The sequence below is a fragment of the Hemitrygon akajei genome, chromosome 7 (assembly GCF_048418815.1).
Source record: "Hemitrygon akajei chromosome 7, sHemAka1.3, whole genome shotgun sequence".
Classification (NCBI taxonomy): domain Eukaryota; kingdom Metazoa; phylum Chordata; class Chondrichthyes; order Myliobatiformes; family Dasyatidae; genus Hemitrygon; species Hemitrygon akajei.
In genome coordinates, this window is record NC_133130.1 from 126,745,419 (window position 1) to 126,769,955 (window position 24,537).

Consider the following 24,537-nt stretch of genomic DNA (forward strand, 5'->3'; position numbering starts at 1 on the left):
ACACCTGAACGAGAGAACATTACAGTTGCAGAGAAACTGCACTGTGTACACTTCTGTTCAAAGTACATTTATTATCAAAGTGTATAACATTATACAACCTTGAGGTTTGTCTCCTTGCAGGCAGCCACAAAACGAGAAACCCAAAAGAACCCATTTTTTTAAAAATCCAACAAGCACCCAATGCACAGAGAGTGAGAGAAACAAATCATACAAACAATAAAATCAAGCGAACAGCATTCAGAACAAAAGTGTGTCCATAGACACGAAGCAGGCCCCCAGCCTCAGCCTCAGTTCCGTACACAGTGGAGTCCACAGACACAAAGCTCGTTACACTGAATCGAATTGACTTTTTTACCTACATCCTCCATACACATGAGTAAAAATCTTTGTTACATCTCTGTCCAAATGTGCAATGTACAATTTATAGTAATTTATAACATATAATGTGCAACAGGATAGTAGAAATACAGTTGTGTCAGCATGGATTAAGCAGTCTGATGGCCTGGTGGAAGAAGCTGTCCTGGATCCTGTTGGTCCCGGCTTTTATGCTGCAGTACCATTTCCCAGGTGGTAACAGCTGGAACAGTTTGTAATTGGGGTGACACAGGTCCCAAGTGATCCTTCAGGCCCTTTTTACACAGCTGTCTCTGTAAATGTCCTGAATAGTGGGAAGTTCACATCTGCAGATGCACTGGGCTGTCCGCACCACTCTCTGCAGAGTCCTGCGATTGAGGGAAATACAGTTCCATACCAGGCAGTGATACAGCCAGTCAGGATACTCTCAATTGCGTCCCTATAGAAAATTCTTAGAATTTGGAGGCCCATACCAAACTTCTTCAACCATCTGAGGTGAAAGAGGTGCTGTTACGCCTTTTTCACCACACAGCCGGTATGTACAGACCACATGAGATTTTCGTTGATGTTTATGCCGAGGAACTTAAAGCTGTTCACCCTGTCAACCCCAGATCCATTGATGGCAATAGGAGTTAGCCTGCCTCCATTCCTTCTGTAGTCCACAACCAGCTCCTTTGTTTTTGCGACGTTGAGGGAGAGGTTGTTTTCTTGATACCACTGTGTCAGGGTGACGACGTCTTCTCAGTAGGCTGCCTCATTATTATTTGAGATTAGGCCAATCAGTGTAGTGTCATCAGCAAATTGAATTGGCAGATTGGAGCTGTGGGTGGTGACACAGTCATGGCTGTACAGAGAGTAAAGGAGGGGGCTTAGTACACAGCCCTGAGGGGCACTTGTGTTGAGGATCAGGGGGCAGAGGTGAGGGAGCTCACTTGTACCACCTGCTGGTGATCTGACAGGAAGTCCAGGATCCAGCTGCACAAGAAGTGGGTTAAGCAAGGAGACCCCCTGTCACCCATTCCGTTCAACATTGCAATGGACCCACTAATAAGCACATTGGAACAGCGAGGAGTAGTAGAAGAAATTAATACAGTGTAAGGGAGATCTAGGTGCAGGGCACGAGCCCTCCTCGGTAGCTCTTATAACCGAGCATTCTAAACACCTTTTGCAAGGCAACCGTGTTGGAATTCGTTGTGAGGAAGCGGTAAGGAAAACGAAAGGAATGAAGCTTGGATGGAAAGGATATACATTCATTCCTCCGGGCGAGATTCAGAGGTAGCTGGGCTCAAGGATAGATGCACGGTGCAGAATATTGGATGAAGGATAGAAAAATAAACTGGCTAAGTGGTTTAAAAGCTTGAAGGCAGCAAAGCTGAAGCCATTGCAGAAGATCGAGCCAGTGATGACTTTCATGATACTGAGAGTCTACTATCACCTAACTAAGTCTCGCAGAACACCTTGAAGGACCTGGATTAGGAAGAGATTCTCCATCTTCCCCACGATACCAGTGATGGGGTGTTATATGCCCATAGCAAAGATGGAGGGATATGCCTGCTGAATTTGGAGTTACAGATTCCAATTGTGACACTAGAAAGAGACTGGCATCAGAACACTCAGAGAACAGAACCATCAGGAACTCCTTCTACACGGCCAATGAGAACAACCAGGCCACAACTGAAAGATTAGCAAATCTCGAGGTGCTGAAGGAGATAATGGACAGAAAGTTCTACCTGTTGGCACTCCTCATGAAAGAGATGCCCCCCAAATGGGTCCTGTAGACCGAGGAACTAATGGAGATCGAAGTTCACTCTGGACTGGAGGTTGCACAAGTTCAATAAATGGGTCAGGTTGACACTACAAGGATCAGGAAACAAAGAGTTTAAGAACAATGAGCTCTTGAATGCATGGCTGAAGGAACACAAAGGCTGGAAGGGGTACCAGCTAGTGAATGCCTTGCTGTTGAAATGTGGCCACTACCCCATGAGGTGCATGAGGAATAAAGGAAGGCCAGACAGCGTGAAACCCTGCAGGAGGTGTGGTATAGCCAATGAGACTCTGGCACACATCTCGGGGTGTTGCCTTTCACTCAAGAACTGCCGGATTAAAAAACACAATAAGATCACCGGCAATTTGAAGGAAGAAGCCGGGAAGTACAGTTGGGGAGCATTTGTTGAACCACATTTAAGAGCAGAGGACGGATCACTGTGGAAACCTGGCCTTATCTTTGTGAAGAGAGGCAGAGCGGTCATGGTCAACGTAACAATCAGGTATGAGGACAACCAGCAGTCCCTCAAAAAGGCTTGGAAAGAGAAGGAGGAGGAGTAGAAGTACCCGACCCAGCAAATTAAAGTGCTAACCGGAGCGAGAATGCTGGAGTATTTTGGTTTTGTGGGTGGAGCGAGAGGCCTCTGGGAGGAAGAGAACAACAGAGTGATGGCATGTCTGGGAATTAAGGGGTTCAAGATGTTTGCAAGGAACATTTGTAGTCTTACAGTACAACTGACAATGGACATCCTGCAAATATTTACAGACTTTTAGGTTGCTGTAGACGCCAGTCATAATATACCAGGAATAAGAAATAGACTGGTCACCTGGGAGTGTGTTAAATAGATTTGAAACCTCCCTGGTTCATCCGGGGAGGCAGACACACAGAGTAAAATTCACGACAAGGAAATATTACCGTGTTCTTTGTCATTGCAATGTTAAAAGATCTATCCCGTGCTCATGTTCCCTGGTCCCATTCTATTGGACACTGCTTCACAGGCCACAAGATCGGTTTATTACAAATTACCCCTGAACTCCTCACAGGCAGCAGTGGGAATTAAACCCCGCTTGCCTGTACTGTAAGGCATTGTGCTAACCACGACACTACCATGCCACCCTGGATGGAGCTGGCTAAGTATCTACAATCCTCTGCAGCCTCATTCGCCCATGCAGAGGGCAGTGAATACCTGGAACGAGCAGCCAGAGGAGGCTGTGGAGGCAGATACAATTCATCATCAGCGTGTGCTGTGTCATATGATGTAGACGATCATGGTCTTTCCACGACCATGACTGTTTTTGGCAAATTTTTCTACAGTAGTTTGTCATTGCCTCTCCCGGGTGGTGTCTTTACAAGACGGGTGACTCCAACCATTATTAATACTCTACAGAGATTGCCAGGCGTCAGTGGTTGCATATCCAAGGCTTGTGATATGCACCAGCTACTCATCCACCACCCACTCCCATGGCTTTACATGACCCTGATCTGGGGATGGGGGTTTTGCTGAGCAGGTGCTACACCTTGCCCAAGAGAGACCTACAGGCTAGTAGAGGGAAGGAGTGCCTTACACCTCCTTTGGTAGAGACGTATCTCCACCTAGCCACCCAAGGTACAATTACAACATTTTAAAAGTGATTTGAACAGGTACTTGGCCCAAAGCAGATAAAGGGAATTAGCATAGACAGGCATCGCAGGCAGTGTGGTCAAAGAGGAGCAGAGAGGGATGAGTCCAGTGTTGCATGATACAATGAACGAGTAAATTGTAATTGACTGGACGTCTCTTAGTAAGAACTGAAAAGTAGGTAGTTTATAAATATTCTCTTTTCTTACTCTGATTCTGTTTGTGTTATTTGTACTCAAGGTGTATGCAAAATATTCTATAATTAAAATGTTTTAATGTTCTTATGTCAAAGGATTACTAACCTTTTTCGGAATCAGAATCAGGTTTAATATCACCAACAAATGTTGTCTTTGTGGCGGCAGTACAATGCAATACATCATAATAGAGAAAAAAACTGAATTACAGTAAGTATGTATATGTTAAATAGTTAAATGTGCAAAAGTAAAACTAAAAAAGTAATGAGGTAGTGTTCATGGATTTAATACCCATTCAGAAATTGGATGTCAGAGGGGAAGTTGCTGTTCCCAAATTGTTGAGTGTGTGTACCTCCTTCCTGATGGTAACAATGAGAAGAGGGCATGTCCGGGGTGAAGTGGGTCCTTAATGATGGATGCCGCCTTTTGAGGCATCACTCATTGAAGATGTCCTGGATATTACGGAGACTAGTGCCCATGACAGCTTACTTTGATCCTGTGCAGTAGTCTGTACCCTCCCCCCCCCCCCCATACCAGAGGTGTTAATCACGACTGGAATACAGCAATACTCGAAGCAGGTTCTTTATGTCCAGTCTATTCCTCAATTTAATTTACGTGGCTCTCAGCACTTAGCTTCTGTCTCGCTTGTTCACGTTTTTTCCGGTGAAAAAACTCAATGGGTTTGTCTTTAAGTGCAGGGTGCTTGGACTCAAGGTGCCGAAACAGTTTTGAGGGCTTCATTGCCTCATTAGACAGCCTCCGGGCCTGAACTCCAGCCTCCCACCCGTCCACCACCAGATGCCTTGGCCAGGTGCGGCTGGTCGTGGGTCGGGTGAGAGGACAAGGTAAGGGCTGGAGGTCCCTGTATCGGGGCCGTGGCGGTCGCAGTCCGAAGAGAGCGAGGAGTGCGACAGGACGCACACCCGCCCCCCCCCCCCCCCCCCGTAGGATCCATCGGCTGACAAAGGTTTGTCTCAAGGGATGACTTTCAGTAGATCACAGCAAGGTAGCTGCTCTGCTACTTATGAAACCCTGAGCCCAAATTAGGTTGTCTGCCAATATTTTAGCACCGGGTTCCCCACGAACATTCAGTGTGCTAAGCAGGTTTAGAGGCGGCGCCCATCTGTCCACACTCCAGGCTAGTAACAATGGCACTTCTCGCCGGCTGCATGAGGCGGCCAGTGATCCCTGGCATGAGGGTATCTCCGTGTTTAGTCGACTGATGACATTGTGTGCGTTCAAGTTCAACAGTGGGCGTGACAGGGACTGAGGAAAGATGCAGCTGACTCATATCGTTTCATATCGCCAAATCATATCATTTCCTCGCACATGCTTTGCGGCCCGGTGGTTGGGGACCACTGCTTTACAGTACAGGCAATGTGTGTTCAATTCCCACTGCTCTCCATAAGGAGTTTATACGTTCTCCCCAAGACTACATGTGTTTCCTCCAGGTGCTCCGGTTTCCTCCCACAATCCAAAGGTTGTTAGGTTAATTGGTCATTGTAGGCTGGAATTAAATTGGGGTTGTTGGGCAGCATGGCTTGAAGGACCGGAAGGGCTTGTTCTGCACTGTATCTCAATAAAATAAAATTTTAAAAATCTCTTGAAGAGATCTCTCAAAGGCGGAAGCTGGTGTCAAGGCATTACAACTGTAAATCCACTACAATCAGAGAGCAACTACAATGAAAATAATTAAAATTAGAAAACAAGTGCAAGTTTTTTAGGGGTTCAGTGATTGAATATAATATCAGAGAATGTATCCAATATACAACCTGAAATTCTTATTCTTCACTGACATCCACAAAACAAGTTAAAACCAAAGAATGAGGTTAGAAACAGGTTAGAACCCCAAAGACACCATGATTTAGAGTCCATGAGAAACTACAGTCCTTAACCCAGCACTTCGACATGGCGCAGGCTCACTTTTCCTCTCTCTCACTAACAAAATAGAGGTATCACCCCTTCCATAGCGAGAGCGAGACCAGCAGCTTTTACTGTTACAGTCTGCAGCACCATTTTTATTTGGAGTTTCTTCCACTTGAGAATCATTGGCATACTCTATCTTGCCATTGTGAGAGAGAGTAAGTAATCACTTGAGTGCAGAGGCCGCCAACAGCTGCACCTGCTGCCTCGATGGACACCTTTTTAAAACAGAAGATTTTATAACTACCCCTTTTATTCACTACAAATGGCAGATTGATCATTTTGAGGATTATTGCCATGGTGAGGCAATTCATCATTGCAAAGGATTTAGATTTATTCAATAGAAAATATGCAGTTATATAGCCACTCAAGTTAACAACACAGTACACAACAATTAGCATAATGTTTTACAGCACTAGCAACCTGGGTTCAGTTCTGCTGCTGTCTGTAAGAGTTTCCTGTGGGTGCTCTGGTTTCCTCCCACAGTCCAAAGGCAGGTGGGTTAGTGAGTTGCGGCCAGAAGCATGGCGACATTTGCAGGCTGCCCCCCAGCACATCTTTGGACTGTGTTGATTGTTGCTACGAGCAATGCATTTGAATGTACACGTGACAAATAAAACTAGTCTTGAGTTTGAAATCTGTGTGATAGAGAAGATATTTCAAATTCTAACATGATCTCTGTTGGTAAAAATAATTGATATCTTTCAGCTCATGAGGATGAGGATAAGGATGATGACTTCCGGGCTCCACTCTACAAGAATGTGGAAATCAAAGGAATCCAAGTACGGATGAAATGGTGTGCAACGTGTCATTTTTATCGGCCACCCAGATGTTCTCATTGCAGTGTGTGTGATAACTGTGTTGAGGTAAGAGCTGTGGTTGGTTCTTACAATTGCTTATTATGGTGCTAACACAACAGCACATTAGACACTGTCTTCTTTATTTGCATCACCAGTTATTTTCCCCTCTCCTGAATCACTGACACATCAATGGTTCAATTTAAAACCAGAGAATTATACAATATACAACCTGAAATTCTTACTCTTCGCAGACATTCATGAAACAAAAAAACTCAAAGAATGAGTGACAGAAACATCAGAATCCCCGAGCCCCTCCGTCGTGCACAAGCAGCAGCAAAAGTATCAACCCTCCTCCTTCCCCCACTTACCCGCAAAAGCACCGATCCCCCTTCCCCACCATGTTAGTAATAGCAAAGACCCCAGAGAGTTCTTGATCTAGAATCCATCAAAAAGCTGCAGTTCATAACCCAACACTTCGGTATCTCAGACAGGCACTCTCCCACTAGCGAGGGAGAAAGAGACACCGCCCCTTCAGCAAATGAGCGGGAGGCCAGCAGCAGCTCGCTGTTTCAATGTTACAATCTGTTGCATCGCTTCTCCAAGACCCCCAACTCGAGGACAGACAGGCTGTCACCTTCCTTCAAGAGTGAGAGAGAGGAGGATCGCTCAAGTGCAGAAGCCTTCTTCCAGAAGTAGCACACCCTGCCTGCTGTCCTGATGTTCCAGTCTCCCATGAGGCTTCAGTTGGCAGCATTGGCAAGGAACCTTTGCCTTTGACTCTGCTGATGCTGGAAACTTGTGAATACGTTGTTCAAGCAGCCAGTACTCATATGTAAATCATGGTAAACTGTTTGGTCATGATGGCAAGGTTTGAATCTTCATTAGTCTTGTGATTCTAGTCAAGTCTAAGAACAGTGATTAGAAGCCAGATCCCTCCCCGACAGCTTTATCAGATCCACTTCCAAAGTTTAAATAAGTGGATCAGCAGTGCAGAGATCTGAACTAATATTTCAGAAGCATCGGTTTAAATCTATTGCCATTTTATGTAATTTAATTGATATAGTAAAAACCTAGTGTCAGTAATTGTGATAATTAAATTTTAGTATTGTTTTTTATAAAGACATCTAATTCACTAATATCCCTTAAGACCACACAGGTAGGCAGGTTGGTAAAGAAGTCATTTTGCATGCTGACAAACATGAGAAATTCTGCATATGCTGGAAGTCCAGAGCAGCACACGCACAAAATGCTGGAGGAACGCAGCAGATCAGGCAGCGTCTATTGAAAAGAGTAAAACAGTTGTCGTTTCGAGGCCAAGACCCCTCTTCAGGACCTGAAGAAGGGGCTCTGTCCAAAACATTGACCATTTTGCAACCTGGCCTTAATTAGTCAGGTGATCAAGATTGGGAGTTGGGTCAATACGTAGCAGTGACATAAGTCACTGGTAAGTCCACACTTTGAAATGTCACAAACATGAGAAAATCTGAAGATGCTGGAAATCCAAAGCAACACACACAAGATGCTGGAGGAACTCAGCAGGTCAGGCTGCATCCATAGAGAGGAATAAACAGTTGATGTTTCAGGCCAAAACCCTTCATCAGGACTGGTAAAAAGTAGAATTGAAATGGGTAGCTTCCCAGCTCTTTAATTCAACCCCCTCCCCCTCGCCTGGTTTTACCTATCACCTATTACCTTGTACTTCTTCCTTCCCTCCCCCTGCCTTTCTCCGTTTATTCCAGACCTCATGAAGGGTCTCAGCCCAAAACGTCAACTGTTTATTCCTTTCCATAGTTGCTGCCTGGCCTGATGAGTTCCTCCTGCATTTTATGTGTGGTACACTTTTGAGTATAGCACGGTTTTGGTCTCCCCGTGATAGAAAAGACGACAAGCAGGAGAGGGTTCAGAAGAAGATGCTGCCCAGATTTGAAGGTCTGAGTTATCGGGAGAGGTTGGCCATGCTGGATCTTTACTCCCTCGAGTGCAGGAACATGAGAGGTGACCTCACAAAAGATTATAAAATCATAAGGGGTATGGATAAGGTGCAGGTTCATAGCTTTCTCACAGAATTGGGAGCTGAAAACTAGAGGGCACAGACACAAGATAAAAGGGGAGAGGTAACATTGTTAAACAATGGAATGAGTACCTTCTGTAAAACCATTTGTACCGTCTAGGATAAAATCTGAGCAATCTGAAGAAAGTTTGCACAGTAAATTGAATTGTAAACTTAACATCTCAGATTACAATTAGTTGAAAGTGGGATGGGGTCCATAAGGTATTTGAGTTGTGCAGAAACTGTGCTTATAATCAGTTGCCCTTAGTACTATTCTCTTGCTCACATGCCGTCCCAAGATATTCTCATTTCTCACATGTCAGGCTATGGCCTCCTCGTGCCAAGATGAGGCTACCCTCAGGGTGGAGGGCAACACCTTATATTCCATCTGGCTAGCCTCCAACCTAATGACATGAATATCCACTTCCCCTTCTTGTTAAAAAAAAAATCCCTCCTTCTTGCCTCCCCACTCTGGCCTTTTACATCTTCTCACCTGCCAATCACCTCCCCCTGGGTCCCCTCTTCCTTCCCTTTCTCCTCTGGTCCACTCTCCTCTCCTGTCAGATTTCTTCCTCTCCAGCCCCTTACCTTTCCCACCCACCTGGCTTCACCTATCACATTCTAGCTAGTCCTCCTTCCCCTCCCACCACCTTTTTTATTCTGGTGTCTTCCCCCTTCCTTTCCAGTCCTGAAGAAGGATCTCAGCCGAAAACATCAACTACTGTATTTATTTATTTCCATAGATGCTGCCTGACCTGCTGAGTTCCTCCAGCATTTTGTGTGTGTTTTTCTCAGTTATAGTTAATATCACTACCAAGTAATGTTGAACATTTGTGAAAACAGTACAGGCCATGCATCACAACCGTATCAACTAAACTGAATCTCTAAGAAATCAAGAAGCCTTTAGCACTGCATTGGGACTGAAGAACGGGACACCAGAGAGTGATTGGTTTGCATTTCCTGTTGTTGATTCTCAGAATAATGAGAAATATTCCCAGGTCATAAGCGAAGAACATTTGTATGAATTATTTTTTTAAAAATGCAGCCTGCAATGGAAAAAAGTTTATATATCAAATGTTGACAATGCTTCACAATGAGAAAAAATTGTTCCTGACTTCTTTGTCTTGCTTATTTGGTTTCCAGGACTTTGATCATCACTGTCCATGGGTGAACAACTGCATAGGACGAAGAAATTACCGCCACTTCTTTCTCTTCCTGCTCTCCCTAAGCACACACATGGTTGGAGTGTTTATCTTTGGGCTGATCTACGTTTTAAATCATATTGAAGAGCTTTCTGCCCCACGCACTGCCATCACGTATCCTTTGCTGTTCTAATTAAACCTTCATTCAGGTTTCAGTGACCTGTATTTAATTTAGGGGCCTCATCTAAGAAAGGATGTGCTGGCTTTGGCAAAGGTCTGGAGAAGGTTTACAAGAATGATCCCAAAAACAAAAGGGTTAATGTATGAGGAGCGTTTGATAGCTCTGTACTCGCTGAAGGGGGACCTCATTGAAACCTAAATACCGGCATGGTAGCATTTGGTGCTGCGCAATGGTTAGCACAGTGCATTACAGTACAGGCCTGGTTTCAATTCCCACAGCTGCCTGTTAGGAGTTTGCACATTCTCCATGTGACTTTATGGGTTTCCTCCACAGTCCAAAGTTGTACCAGTTGGTAGGTTAATTGTCCTTTATAAATTGCCCTGTGATTGGGCTAGAATTATATTAGGGATTTCTAAGTGGCATGGCTTGAAGGGCCAGGAAGGCCTATTCTGTGCTGTATCTCACCAAATAAATTAATATTACAAATCTACATAGAGCGGATGTTTTCTATGGTGGGGGAGCCTCTGACCAGAGAGCACAGCCTCAGGATACAAGGACATCCCTTTAGAATAGAGATGAGAAATTCCTCTAACCTGTGAAATTCGTTGCCACATTTGGCTATGGAGGCCATGCCATTGGGTATGTTTAAAGCCGAGGTTGGTAGGTAAATGTTTTATACGGGTGTCAAAGGTTTTGCAAAGAATTCAAGAGAATTGGACTGAGAGGGATAACAAATCAACTATGATGGAATGGTGGAGCAGACTCGATGGGCCAAATGGCTTAATTCTGCCCTGTTGCTTATGGTTTTATGGACTCCCCTAAACACAGCATTCAGAGCTATAAACTCCTTTACCTGTTCCTTGTGACAAGACATAGTCTCCACACACTCTTGCTTCCTCCATATTGCCCCTACTAAGGCTTCCAGTTGTTGATCTGATTTGAGTGACAATTTCACTAATAGTCAAAGTCCAAATACACTTACGACACCAGTGTAAGTGGTGTCGTATTTTTTTTGTAAAATACGACAAATTTTTTTGTAAGTGTTGCTTCCTGAGAATTTTTTTAATGATTGAGAGCTTAAAGCTGAACACAAATATAATTTCAAACTACTTGTATCACATAGGAATTTTGAGACACAAGAAATTAACTTTTATTGAATGTGATATGTTTAATTTTTTAAAGATTGGCCAGGGAGAAGTCTAAATGGGAATGCAGAAAATGAATCTTTAGTGACATGCTGCACTTCATGGTTTTGTATGTTTGAAGCATGTTGTCAACCAGCTGCACGTAGTTGGTGCTCTGTAGTTGGCAAGAAAATTTTCAACAACATCCTTGAGTGCCTTCCATGTGATTTTCTCTGGTCCCACTAGAAGTTCTTCGAATTGCCTGTCATTGATAACCTGTTCGATTTGCGGACCAACAAAAATGCTTTCCTTAATCTTGGCATCAGTTATTCTGACATGAATTATGAGTTGAAACGACAGATACAGGCAATTTTTAAAAAATTGTGTGATAGGGAAATTTCATGGCAGTTTTCATGATCAGCAGCCCAAAATCCATAAGGTACACCTGAAAATTATTCAGGAAGCAAAATCTTTGCTGTGCACTGTTATCAAAGTAGTCATTAGTCAAAAGGAGAAATTCCACCAATCACAGCAAAGTGAATTTCAAGCCTTATGCTTTTAATATTTTGGAAGTTCAAAGTAAACTTATTATCAAAATGCATATGTGTCACTATGTACTACCGTGAGATTCATTTTCTTGTGGGCATTCACAGTAGGTACAAAAAATTCAGAATCAGGTTTAATATCACTGGCATATATCATGAAATTTGTTATGCAGCAGCCAATACATAATACATTATTATGCAATACATAATAAAATTGTAAATTGCAGAAAATAAATACATATAGATTGATAAATATATAAATATATAGATAAAGTTAAACTAAGTAGTACAAAAAGAGAAAATAAAAAAATAGGTAATGTTCGGGGGTTCAGTGTCAATTCAGAAACTCAAAGAAACATGATAGAATCAATGAGAAACTGCACAGAAAGGACAAACAGCCAATATGCAAAATGTAACAAGTTGTGTAAATACATAAAGAAAAACAAAATAATAAATAAATTAATAGACTTTTGAGAATATTAGTTTAGAGTCCTTGAAAGTAAGTCTATAGGTTGTGGAATTAGTTTAGTATTGGGGTGAGTGAAGTTATCCACTCTGGTTCAGGAGTCTTATGGTGGAAGGGTAATAACTGTTCCTGAACCTGGTGGTGTGAGATCCGAGACTCCTGTACCTCCTTCCTGATAACAGCTGTGAGAAGAGAAGAATACTATTTTATATGAAGCCAAAAACTGAAACAGTGCTGATAAATTTACCAATTGTCGCCTTTGGTAAAAGCAACACATTGAATACATCTACTTGAAGCACTGACATGGGAAAGTAGCATCCATCGTCAGGATCCCCCACCACACAGGGCATGCTCTCTTCTCACTGCTGCCATCGGGAAGCAGGTACAGGAGCCTCAGGACTCTCACCACCATGTTCAGGAACAGTTATTACCCCTCAACCATCAGGCTCCACTTGCTGCATCATTGAAATGTTCCCATAAACTACGAACTCACTTTCAAGAACTCTTCATTTCAAGTTCTTGATATTTATTGCTTATTTACTTATTATTATTACATCATTCCTTTTGTATTTACACAATTTGTTGTCTTCTGCACTCTGGTTGAAGGCCCAAGTTGGGCGTTCTTTCATTGATTCTGTTATGGTTATTATTCTATAGATTTATTGAGTATGTCTGCAAGACAATTAATTTTGGGGTTGTGTATGGTGATGTATATGAACTTCGATGATAAATTTACTTTGAATTTTGAACTTTATGTTTGATCCAGAGATTACTTTGAATTAAAGTTGAGTAAAATTACAAATTTTAATGTTGGTTGCTGATTCTAGTCATTACAGAGTGAAGTAAATTGCTTTTTAAAGCTTTCCTTGACCTACATAAAAAAAGCATGGCTGTCATGTGTGTAGCAGGTCTTTTCTTCATTCCTGTGGTAGGTCTTACAGGATTTCACATGGTTTTAGTTGCAAGAGGGAGGACAACAAATGAACAGGTATGGCGATTAGACACTGTATGTATAACAGATTATACATGTTCTTAAACATTAAAGCTTCCAAAGTAATGTTAGTGTCTTGGTCACTTTTGTTTTGCTCACTGGGTATAATTAACGATGTATGGATCCCAAATAAAATTCCTATAAACACCTGTAATATTTAATTTTCTCATTGCCACCCAGGCTCGGCAGTACTGGACCAGTGAATTAACTTTATACTAAATCCACATTGTACCTCACACAGGTAACAGGCAAATTCCGAGGTGGTGTAAACCCATTCACCCGTGGATGCTGTGGTAATGTGGAATACGTACTTTGTAGCCCTTTAGCTCCCAGGTAGGTTTTCTATGGCGTTTCTTGTTGCTCAGATTAATCATTTTTAATATGACAAATCCAATGTCTGGCTTCTATAAATGGCATATTTAATCTTTTATATCCTTTTATAAATTTTAAATGCTTGAAAAATGTGGTGCAATAGGAGAAATATCTAAATTAAGTTAGTGGGATAGTTCAAAGTAATTTTATTACCCAAGTGCCTATATGTCACTTTGTACTACCTTGAGATTCATTTTCTTGTGAGCGTTCATAGCAAATAGAAAGAACCACAATACAATTGATGAAAAACTGCACACAATGGACAGCCAGTGTGCAAAGGACAACAAGCTGTGCAAATGCAAAAATGAAATAATAGTAAATAAATAAGCAATAAATATCGAAAACACATGTTGTCCTTAAAAATGAGTACATAGGTTGCGGAATCAGTTCAGTTTTCGAATAAGTGAAGTTGAAGTAAAGGTTTTACGATTACCACTAACTTTATAATAGGGTTGCTCAACATTAAAGGCTGTCATCTTAAATTATAAAATATTCAACAGTGCTTCAACCTACACCAACTTATAGTTAATCCTGTTAATGTCTGGTTAGGGTTCAAAACAAACTACTGTTCTGAATTCTCACCTTAGACCTTGGCAAATCTGTATGGCTGTGATAATTTATATGTAATACTCTCTTTTCCCTTCTGTAAAAAATCCAATTCAATTCAGATTATTTGAGTTAACTTTAATATAACCGTATAGTTAATGTTTTATCAAGAAAAGCATTTAATTTGAAGTCTGCTTTTGTTTTGGCCGAGGTATATGAGGGGCATAGAGTAGATAGGGAGTATTTTGTTCCCAGCATTGAAATGTCTAATACCAGAGGACATATATTGAAGGTGAAAGGAGGTAGGTTCAAGGGAGATGTGAGGGGTAAGTTTTTTGGTAAGATGTGGTGGATGCCTGGAATGAGCTGCCTGTTATGATGGTAGAGGCAAATACATTAGGGGCTTTTAAGTGACATTTAGATAGATGTACATGGATGTGAGGAAGATAGAGGAGTATGAACATTGTGTAGGCAGGAGGGATTATTTTCTAGGTTTTTTAATTTACTTTTTAGCTGATTCTGCACAACATTGTGGGCTGAAGGGCTTGTTTCTGTGTGGTACTGTTCTATATTCTATATAAAGGAATTATTGCTTTCTCCGTACTTTTAATAAGTGACTGAAGTTCTTAAAACTTTGTCAATGGGACAAGGCAGCTTAAATGGTTTGGCATGGACTAAATGGGCTGAAGGGCCTGTTTCTGTGCTGTGACTCTTATGAGCAGAATATAAACTCTGCTGGAACAGCTGGACAGATCAATCAACATCTGTGGGAGAAGCCGGAGTGGGGGGGTGGGGAGACATGGGGATGAAGTTCTTCCAGCAGTTTATTTTTCCTCCAGATTCCAGAGCAAGGGCTCCAGACCCCTACCATTAACTGAGGGGTCAGTGGACCCCAGGTTGGGGACCCCTGAGAGTGTCTCCTGAAAGTTTCTGAACCAGTTTGCAGTGGGACATCATTAAGTCCTTCAGTGTGAAACAAACCCATCAATCCGGCAATTCTATACGCTGACTTCAAACTTCCTGCTTAGAAGTTGGAAGATGATTTTGCTAAGAATACAAAGAGAGTGCAAAGACGTTTGTGGACTTTTAAGACTACTCGATTAACCTTTTCTGTATATTGCATAATTTCAAAGGTTCAAAGTACATTTATTATCGAAGTATTGAGTGTATACATTATACAACTTTGAGATTCATCTCCTAACAGGCAGCCACAAAGCCAAGAAACTCAAAAACACCCATTAAAAAAAACCCGTCAAATTCCCAACATGCAGAGAAATAAAACAAATCATTACAAACAAAAAACGCAAGTAAATAGCATTCTGAACTGGTCCAGAAAGTGAGCTCTTCAGCACAGAGCTCAATAACAAGCTGAACCAGCCTGACCCTTGACCTTTTCAGTTTGGCCCAGCGTCTAAACATCGGGGTCTGCTGCTTCGATACACTCTGGGCCAGAACCCTGCCACTTCGATTCAACCTGTACCCGACCTTTCCAATTCGTCCCGGCTCTTAAGTCGATTGAGCCTGAGTCTTCCTCACTCTCAGCGATGGGCCTGCCGCCTTGCCTCGGTTCTTCCACATCAAACTGCATCCAAGTCCAAAGGGAAGTTACAGATTATTGCCAGGAGAAGGGTGATTAGCAAAGTATTTAGTTGTTTTCCTTGTTTCATTAGCCACCAGCCAGAAGTCACTGAGATTCACCAACACCATCTTAAATCTTCCTTGGGAAGAATTTCTTAATGAAATTTATCCATTGCTATATTCATGATGGTCATTGAACTTTTTGGTTTAGGTTGTATAGTTGTTTTTCATCAGCATGTTTTAACAACAATGTTAATGACCTATTGTAATTTGAACTGTTCTCTGCATCATGTAAGTAGTTACTCTCAGTACAATTCTATTTCAATCCTGCATCTAGGTACATAGTTGACTACAGAAAGAAAGAATCGGTCACGGTGAAATCTCCTTTTGTTAGACTTCAGTTGTCTGAGAAACAAATTACACTCAAAATAAACGATAATGGAATTCAGGGCAGTTTGAATAGGACCAAGGTAAGACAGAAATTGTGATTTTAAAAAACATTAACATTTGTGTTACTATATTGTTACGTTCCCAGTAACCGGGTGACTTACCAGCAAAGATAGAGAGGTCCGCTGGAGTCTGATGGTACTATTTTCAAACGTTTTATTTATAAAGGGGCACAAACGTATAGTTAGTACAAAACATTCAGATCATATAGATCGTCAAAACTCAATCTAAAGCACAGGTATAGTAATAATCAATCAGAAATAAGCTCTATCGTTGTTTAGGGGATAATACTGAGTCCAATGGAATATAAGAGTCACTCAAAGTCTGCAGGCTTCCCCGTTTTGGGAACCGCTGGCATTTCACGTGTTGGAGAGAGAGAGAGAAGGAACACTTGCCCGTCGTCTTTGCGAAGCAAATCCCTGTTGTTAGTTAAAACGGTTTTTCCTTTGGTTTCAGCCACAGACTCCCGATCCGGAATCTAACGCACGTGGCTTCCTTCAAAATGGCTTCCCGCTCCGACGGGAAGCGCTATCGTTTCTTCTTCGTGTGTCTCCTTGGTGCGTCTGAGGCCCCGCCTCGGCAGCCCACCTTTTATCTGGACTGGCAGGGTTGTAGATGTCAATCAGGGTGGGGGTGAGGCAATCTTTCCCCCATCACCCAGCCCACGTTGCCCTGAGGGTTTGCATGTAGTCCAGTCCCTTATTCCACAAAGGTGTCTCCCAAGACAATGGCTATGTCCATGGCTTTTGTCTGGCTGAGAGGCCAGCCCACATTCCAAACTGTAAGGCTGCTCTCTCTCTCTCGCGATTCTCACAAAGGAGGGGGCTGGGGTCGTAACAGTATCCATTTATTTAAATGATGATCTTTAAAACCTTTTAATACATTTGCACTTTGGATTGAATGCTTAGGTTTCTAATATCATAACAAAACAGTGCATTAGAATTTGTGTTTTTTTTAGTTCTAAATGTTCCAAGCATCCAGGCCACGACTAAATCCAAGATTCCCGAGTCGTCTAGGTGGTTATGCAATCAGATTTTTAAGGTTATAAATTGGTTCATTACATAAACACGAGAAATTCTGCAGATGCTTGTGGAATTATATCTGTAACCCTGAAGTCTATGAATTTATAACTTTTGTAAAATGTAATGTATCAAAATGGAACCTGTGTGATCCCAGAGTATTTTGCTGGTTTGCAAGCACGTGTGTTTTATGTCACGTAGTGTTTTGACAACAGAGAAAAACAGAACATAGCTGTTGATAGGGTAGGGTGGCGGGAAAGGCATTAAAAGACAAATGGACTAATTAAAGACAAGTTCAGACGGATGCAGATAAAAAAGGAATGCAATTATAGGAATGACCTCAAAGACATGAAACTGATGAATTACTGGGCTCTAAACATATAAAATGGGTTGTTTTGAGCTGTGAGATTGAAGCTACCTACCAGAGGTTAAGCATATGGAGGTAGACGTTCCCTTGCAAGTAATAAACGTGCGGTTCATTTCATGCTTGATACCTCAAGCATTCGGAGGTTCAGAACTTGCCAAATTTATCTGTTTCACCACTGAGGATATTATCCTAGTTTTGTGATTTCTCAACTCTGTTGGTGAGAAGACAGAAATTTGTAGCAAACTTCTCCAGTTTCCTTTTGTGTATGTGTTAATTTGCGAATGTCTTAAATCATTTTTATTGGTTAAAATAGACATAACAGTAAGAGCTTAGGGATAGGGAGGTGCGAAAATTATAATTAAACAAACTTGTCCAATTAAAAAGTTTAGTATAATATAGTTAAGGGGTATTTTTTTTTGTTAGATTACCTGTTGCTTAGAGCAGACGTTCTAGCCTGATAAATAAATTTAAATGGGGGTGTTAAGTAAAGCACTGTGAGCAGTCCAAACACATCTTGATCGGTACACAGCCAATTTACATGCTGTCCCACAATGATCATTCTGTTAATCTTTCTTCGATGGCTTTGCACTGACTAATTTGATTTCCTGTTGGAGGTTTGTTAATAGTGGACCAAATGCACATTTTCTTCGGTTCACATTTGAATGTGAAAAGCTCTCTTCTGTCCTTCATAAAATATACAAAGAGTGTCATTTCTGATCTGAATCTGAGGCTGAAAATTACACGTTTCCAATAAACAGCGTGAAAACAAAGAGAAATTTCTGACCTTGAAAATCCAGGAGTTAAAATGATGACTGTGATGTTCCAAAATAAAACTTACATTTTCTTTTCTGAATTGTTCTTTTAGTCCAAAGGAAGTTTGGAGACTTTGGATGTTCAATCAACAGAAGTTGAGCCTCCTCTCCCACCCAAACTATGTCCAAGCAAATATGCAAACCTTAAAAACCAACTCGGTACTTCAGCTAACGAAGGTAATGCACTGAGGTGAAACAAAATAATTCTGATAGTGAACGTACTTAACTAGACTATTATTTTCTTGATGCACAGACCTGTCATTAAGAAATACTGTTATTTGATTCTGATATGTTTTAAGTGGACAATGCAATGGGGCTTTCATAAGGATTTTACTTTCTTGAAATCATACCTTTATTTCTTGGCCATCCATATGATGCAACTTATTTTTATTGTCTGAAAAGTAGAATGCTGGAAACATTTGAAAAATCAGGTAGCATCTGTAGAGGGGAAAACGTAATGCAGAGAAACACAAGCCGCAGAGCCCATTTTGCCTTTTCTGTTCCCTCTATGATTTAATAAAGTCACTACTGGTCTTTTACTTCATTTTCTGCTCTAACCTCATATTTCTTAATTCACTTATGGTAAGGTTGATAAGATTAGTTCTGATTTGTCACATGTACAGTACTGTGTAAAAGTCTTAGTCACATATATTGTTTATAGCTAGGGAGCCCAAGACTTCTGCACAGTACTGTCTTTGTCAACGTAGAGTGGAGAGCATGTTTGTAAATCTGACAGAAGCAAAGGATGTTAGGAATGCTGGGGAGGGGAGGGAGTGGTTCTGGTGCAGACACACCCAGCCCTAAGACACCAGGCAAGGTCATATGATTCCAAACAATTGGTATATTGATCATTACAGAATGTCTCTCTGGTGCTTCCCACTCCCTCCCTTCTCCCTACCTCCCTTTTCCCAACCGTGATTCCCCTCTCCCTGCCCCCTTCCCACTTTCAGTCGACAATAGAGACCCATATCAGAGTCAGGTTTATCATCACTCACGTATGTCATGAAATTTTTTTTTTGCGGGCAGCAGTACAGTGCAATAAAATTGCAGCAGTATTGTGCAAAAGTCTTAAGCACCCTAGCTCTATATATTCATATATAAATGCCCAAGGTTTGTGTATATCAAAACATTGGAACATGCCGTGAAATGCGTCATTTCAACCAATGCCCAACACAGTCTGAGCATGTTCTAGGGACAGTTAGTAAAGTGTTGCTATGCTTCCACCATCATCATCATCATATGCCCACAACTCACTAACCCTAACCTGTACATCTTCGATATGTGGGAAGAAGCTGAGACATCAAGAGTGAAGAAGTTTATCTTCATGTTCCTCTTAAACATTTTACCTCTCACCCTTAACCCATGATCTCTAGTTGTAGTTCCACCCAACCTCAGTGGGAAAAAGACTTTGAGTGGAAGGCAAGAAATTGCTGTGGAGTTGTCCCATCAACAGTTTATCTGGCCCATTTTGATCCTGATAGTCAGCTCTGTAGTTGGAGTGAGCTAAGACTTTCAGGCGAGTGACACAGTAGACTCAAAAAAGGTATTTTGTAATTTTCAGCTAAATTTCAAGCACAGGGTAGCAGTATAAACAAGACTGGTTCAAGATGCTGGGAGATGATATTTGTTGTTCTGAATAGCGATGACTGGTGAAATGTTTCATGGTGAATTATTCTGTTGACGGAGATTCTGATCTGTGAAGGTGTAGCTAGAAGGAAGTTAGAGTAATACCATGATTGAAATCCAACTGTTGTGAAATGTATTTTAGATTATATAAAATATAAGAGATTAATTATAATAAAAACCAGTTTACACAGGATAAAAGTATTTCTGCCAAGTTCGGAATGGCGGGGTGGAGAAACATCTCTACCAAAGGAGATGTAAGGCGCTCCTTTCTTCCATGAGCCTGCAGGTCACCCTTGGACAGGGCGTAGCACCTGATCAGGATCACACAAGGTGGATGGTCATATGAGCAGCTTGTGCATATCACAAATCCTGATTATGCGACCATTGACAGCAGGTAGATAATGTCTGAGGAGTATTGATCACGTCTGTGGGATTACCCATCTTGTAAAGACACTGCCCAGTAGAAGGCAATGGCAAACCACTTCTGTAGGGAAATTTGCCAAGAACAATCATGGACATGTAGACAAGGTTCGTCGATGTCATACAACACAGCACATAATGATTATGACCAAGTTCATCTAGTACCTGGCATCTGGTACATTGTTCTAATGGTTATAATAGTTTTGCAGGATGATCCACTAATGTACCTTACTTAAGTTATAATTAAAGCTCTGCTTCCAATTTTAAATTTTTTATTTATTATCTCCTCTCCTCTATTTCTTATCTGTCCCCACAAGGAAATGATTACTGATATCTTGGATGGTTCCATAGTTAGCACGGTAGTGTAGTGGTTAGCACAACGTTTTACAGTACCAGCGACCCGGGTTCGATTCCCATCACACAGTAGTGCAGTGGTTAGCACAACGCTTTACAGTACCAGTGACCCGGGTTCAATTCCCATCGCACGGTAGTGCAGTGGTTAGCACAACGCTTTACAGTACCAGTGACCCGGGTTCAATTCTCATCGCACGGTAGTGTAGTGGTTAGCACAACGTTTTACAGTACCAGTGACCCAGGTTCAATTCCTATCACACGGTAGTGTAGTGGTTAGCACAATGCTTTACGGTACCAGTGACCTGGGTTCAATTCCCACCACTGTCTGTAAGGAGTTTGTACATTCTCCCCATGACCATAAGGTGCTCCGGGTGCTGCAGTTTCCTCCCACAATCCAAAAACATACTTGTTAGTAGATTAATTGGTCATTGTAAATTGTCCCATGATTAGGCTGGGGTGGGCTCAAAGGCCTGGAAGGGCCTGGTCTGCGCTCTACCTCAATAAATTTTTTTAAATAACTAAATTAATTGCTAATTTACTCATAGGACATTCTTTGGCAAGTCTGAAGAGTGAATGTTAGGAAGGGCATAAGGAATTCATTGAAGCCAAATTATATGTGAAAATCTACACATGATCACCGGCTGTTGATTGTGACCATTGTTCTCTGTCCCTAAGAACAGTCATCACAATCAAAATCAGGTTTATTATCACCAGCATATGTCATGAAATTTGTTGTCTTTGCAGCAGCAGTACAATGCAATATATAATAGCAAGAAGTGTGAATTACAGTAAGTATATATATTAAATAATTAAACAGGTAGTGCAAAAATAGAAATAAAAAAGTAGTGAGATAGTGTTTGTGGGCTCAATGTCCATTCAGAAGTCAATTGCAAAGGGGAAGAAGCTGTTCCTGAATCATTGAGCGTGTGTCTTCAGGCTTCTGTACCTCCTCCCTGATGGTAGCAATAGGAAGAGGGCATGACCTGGGTGATGGGGGTCCTTAATGATGGATGCCACTTTTTGAGGCATTGCTTCTTGAAGATGTCTTGGATATTACAGAGGCTGGTGCCCATAGTGGAGCTGACTCTCTGCAGTTTATTTTGATCCTGTGCCCCACACCCTCATACCAGACGGTGATGCAACCAGTTAGAATGCTCTCCATGGTACATCTGTGGAGAATTGTGAGTGTTTTTGATGACCTACCAAATCTCCTCAAACTCCTAATGAAAAATAGCCACTGTCCATACAAACCATAAGGATTATGTCATGACCCTGACTGAAATCATGTAACCTAACTTTAACCTTGATGTACTCAACCTTGCTGCATCTTATGAATTCTTTGCCACAGGCTGCTGAGGCCAAGTCTTTACATATATTTAAGGCAGAAGTTGATAGATTCTTCATTAGTCAGGGCATGAAGGATGCGGGGAGAAGGCAGGAGATTGGGGCTGAGAGGGAAAATGGATCAGCTATGATGAAGTAGCAAAGCAAACTTGATGGGCCAAATGGCTTAATTCTGCTCTTACATCTGAAGGTCTTAAGGTCTTATAATAAGTGTATTCTTCCATTCCAATCGTATACTTTTAAAGTTTTAGAGTGCTTAAAGTAGGGTTAACTAAGTGTGTTTATTTTAAAACAATTGTGGTGAAAAGATTTACAGAAAAGGGAAGTCCACTTAAGTGTCTTTGTGATGATGACGTGTTTGTAATTATCCATGGACAATCTTACTTACTGTAAAAATGTATGCGGAACACTGAATCCATTGTGAAACATCTTACAGTTCAATTTACATAATAAACTCTTTGAATACTGAATTTTTACACACTATGAAAATGTTAACTTGCAGAGAGCAATAAATAATGTATCCAACTAGAGGCCTTTGTGAAGTACTATAGAAAAAATTACAGACTGGCTAATATGCCTTTACATTGGTGAAAATTTTCAATTGCTTGGTTACTTATGTACATTCTCTTAAACAAAACATAAATGATACCTCAGTATACAAAGGGTTTATTATTGTCTACCAATTTCCTTAATACACTCCACCCTCATTATATTCCGATCTGACCTAAAGTTACGGCAGTTTGCCTTCAATTTTCATGTTTATGCTCGGATTGGGATCAAAATGGGAGTTAAAATGCACATCTGGTTCGAACGTGCTTAAACTCCTCAAGACTTTATAATAAGGATGGTGTGAATCCTAGATCCCTCTGCCGTTCCCCTCCTGTTTTCTTTTCAGTAGTTAGAGTGTACCTTTGTGTCTGTGTGTACTGCTGCCTGTACTACATTGTCATTGTCTTATTACAGATAGTGATCTCTCATCCAAGCCCATCAACCCACCCACTCCTGCCATGTTTAAGTATCGACCAGCACTCAGCAGTTCAGGTGCAAACCCCAAAGTTCTCTACCATGCTGCTAGTGAGAAGGTGAGGAAATGTAGGATTCGGTGCTAGACAAATAATCCTTGGTTATTGCTTTTTGTTGGGGCATTGTAGTTTAGGATGGAAAGACTTGAGTGGAGACGTAACTACAGTACTGTGTAAAAGTCTTAGGCACCCTAGATTTTTTTAATGGTTAGATGGTATGGTCTTCAGAGCTCTGATCTCTGCAACATAGAGGCTGTCTGGGATTACTTGGAGAGATGGAAGCAAGCGAGACAGCCAAAGTCTGAAGAAGAACTGTGGCAAGTTCTCCATGACACTTGGAACAACCAGTCAGCCGATTTTCTTATAAAACTGCATGATAGTGTACCTAAGAGAACTGATGCAGTTTCAAAGGCAAAGGATGGTCACACCAAATATTAATTTGATTTAGTTTTAAACAGTTTACTGTTCTTTATAGTATTTAGAAACTTTTCATTTCATTACTTTTGAAAGCATCTTCACTTTACAGATTTTTTTACATGTGCCTAAGCCTTTTGCACTGTACTGTAAAAATTCTGAAGGAATACATCCATCACCCTCGACAAGCCATTACATTACTTCTCTGTGGAATGTCAAAGGATTACCATTTATAGTTTTTAACAACTGATTTTTGATTGTTATAGCATGTGTGTGTTATGTTTAGATGAAATAACTAAGTGAACCAGAGGGAACCATATTCTGTTTGCTCTCAAATTTCTTCTGACACTGAGTGTTTGAAAATGTTTCAGAACTAGGGATATTCCTGTGACTGGACTCACTGTGGTCATTATCAATATACTTTTAATTAAAACTCAAAATGTTCAGATATTCTTTTCAAAGAAAACTTGGTTCATCTTATAAAAGTATCATGTTGATTCAGTAATTTTTCACATTACTTATGCGGATCATGCAGAATAAATGTGTATCAATTAACACGCTGATGAAGAGAAAATATTGGAAAGAAGGAATCATTCAGTTGTTGCTATTAATGTGGGGGGGCACAAATTACCATAAAATATGGTGCACTAATTTGATCTTGAAGTGGAATTTTGGCATAGATTGATTCTTGCTGAGCCTTCAAAGATTCATTTACTATCAAAGTGTGTATGCACTTTGCAGTTCTGAGATTCATCTTCTCCAGATAACCACAAAACAAAGAAAACTATGGTAGTCATTCAAGGAGGAACATCAAACCCACCCCCTTTGCCCAAAAAAAAACGGCAACACAATCATCAACTCCCAAACCCCCACCCCTGCACAAAAAATTAACGAAACACAACAAGAACATCAACATCAAAACCCCCTCCCATACAAAAAAAAGAGAAAGAATGGGCAAAAACACAGAATATAAAAGCCATAATAATATATAAGTCCACAGTCCATTGTCCAATCCGTAAATAATATCCCCCAACATCATCAAAAGAGAGAAATGCTACTTGAA

At 41.2% G+C, this 24,537-nt stretch overlaps 1 protein-coding gene across 1 annotated transcript in view; it reads left to right on the top strand.

The window, feature by feature from the left end:
* The window catches only part of zdhhc8b (zDHHC palmitoyltransferase 8b), a 336,369-nt gene that overhangs the window by 272,754 nt on the left and 39,078 nt on the right, over positions 1-24,537 (top strand). Inside the window, exons 3-9 of the mRNA XM_073051911.1 lie at positions 6,563-6,720; positions 9,848-10,020; positions 13,048-13,150; positions 13,395-13,486; positions 15,987-16,119; positions 18,348-18,471; positions 23,002-23,120. Of these exons, the coding sequence (XP_072908012.1) occupies positions 6,563-6,720; positions 9,848-10,020; positions 13,048-13,150; positions 13,395-13,486; positions 15,987-16,119; positions 18,348-18,471; positions 23,002-23,120 (902 nt within the window). The remainder of the gene's footprint in view (positions 1-6,562; positions 6,721-9,847; positions 10,021-13,047; positions 13,151-13,394; positions 13,487-15,986; positions 16,120-18,347; positions 18,472-23,001; positions 23,121-24,537) is intronic.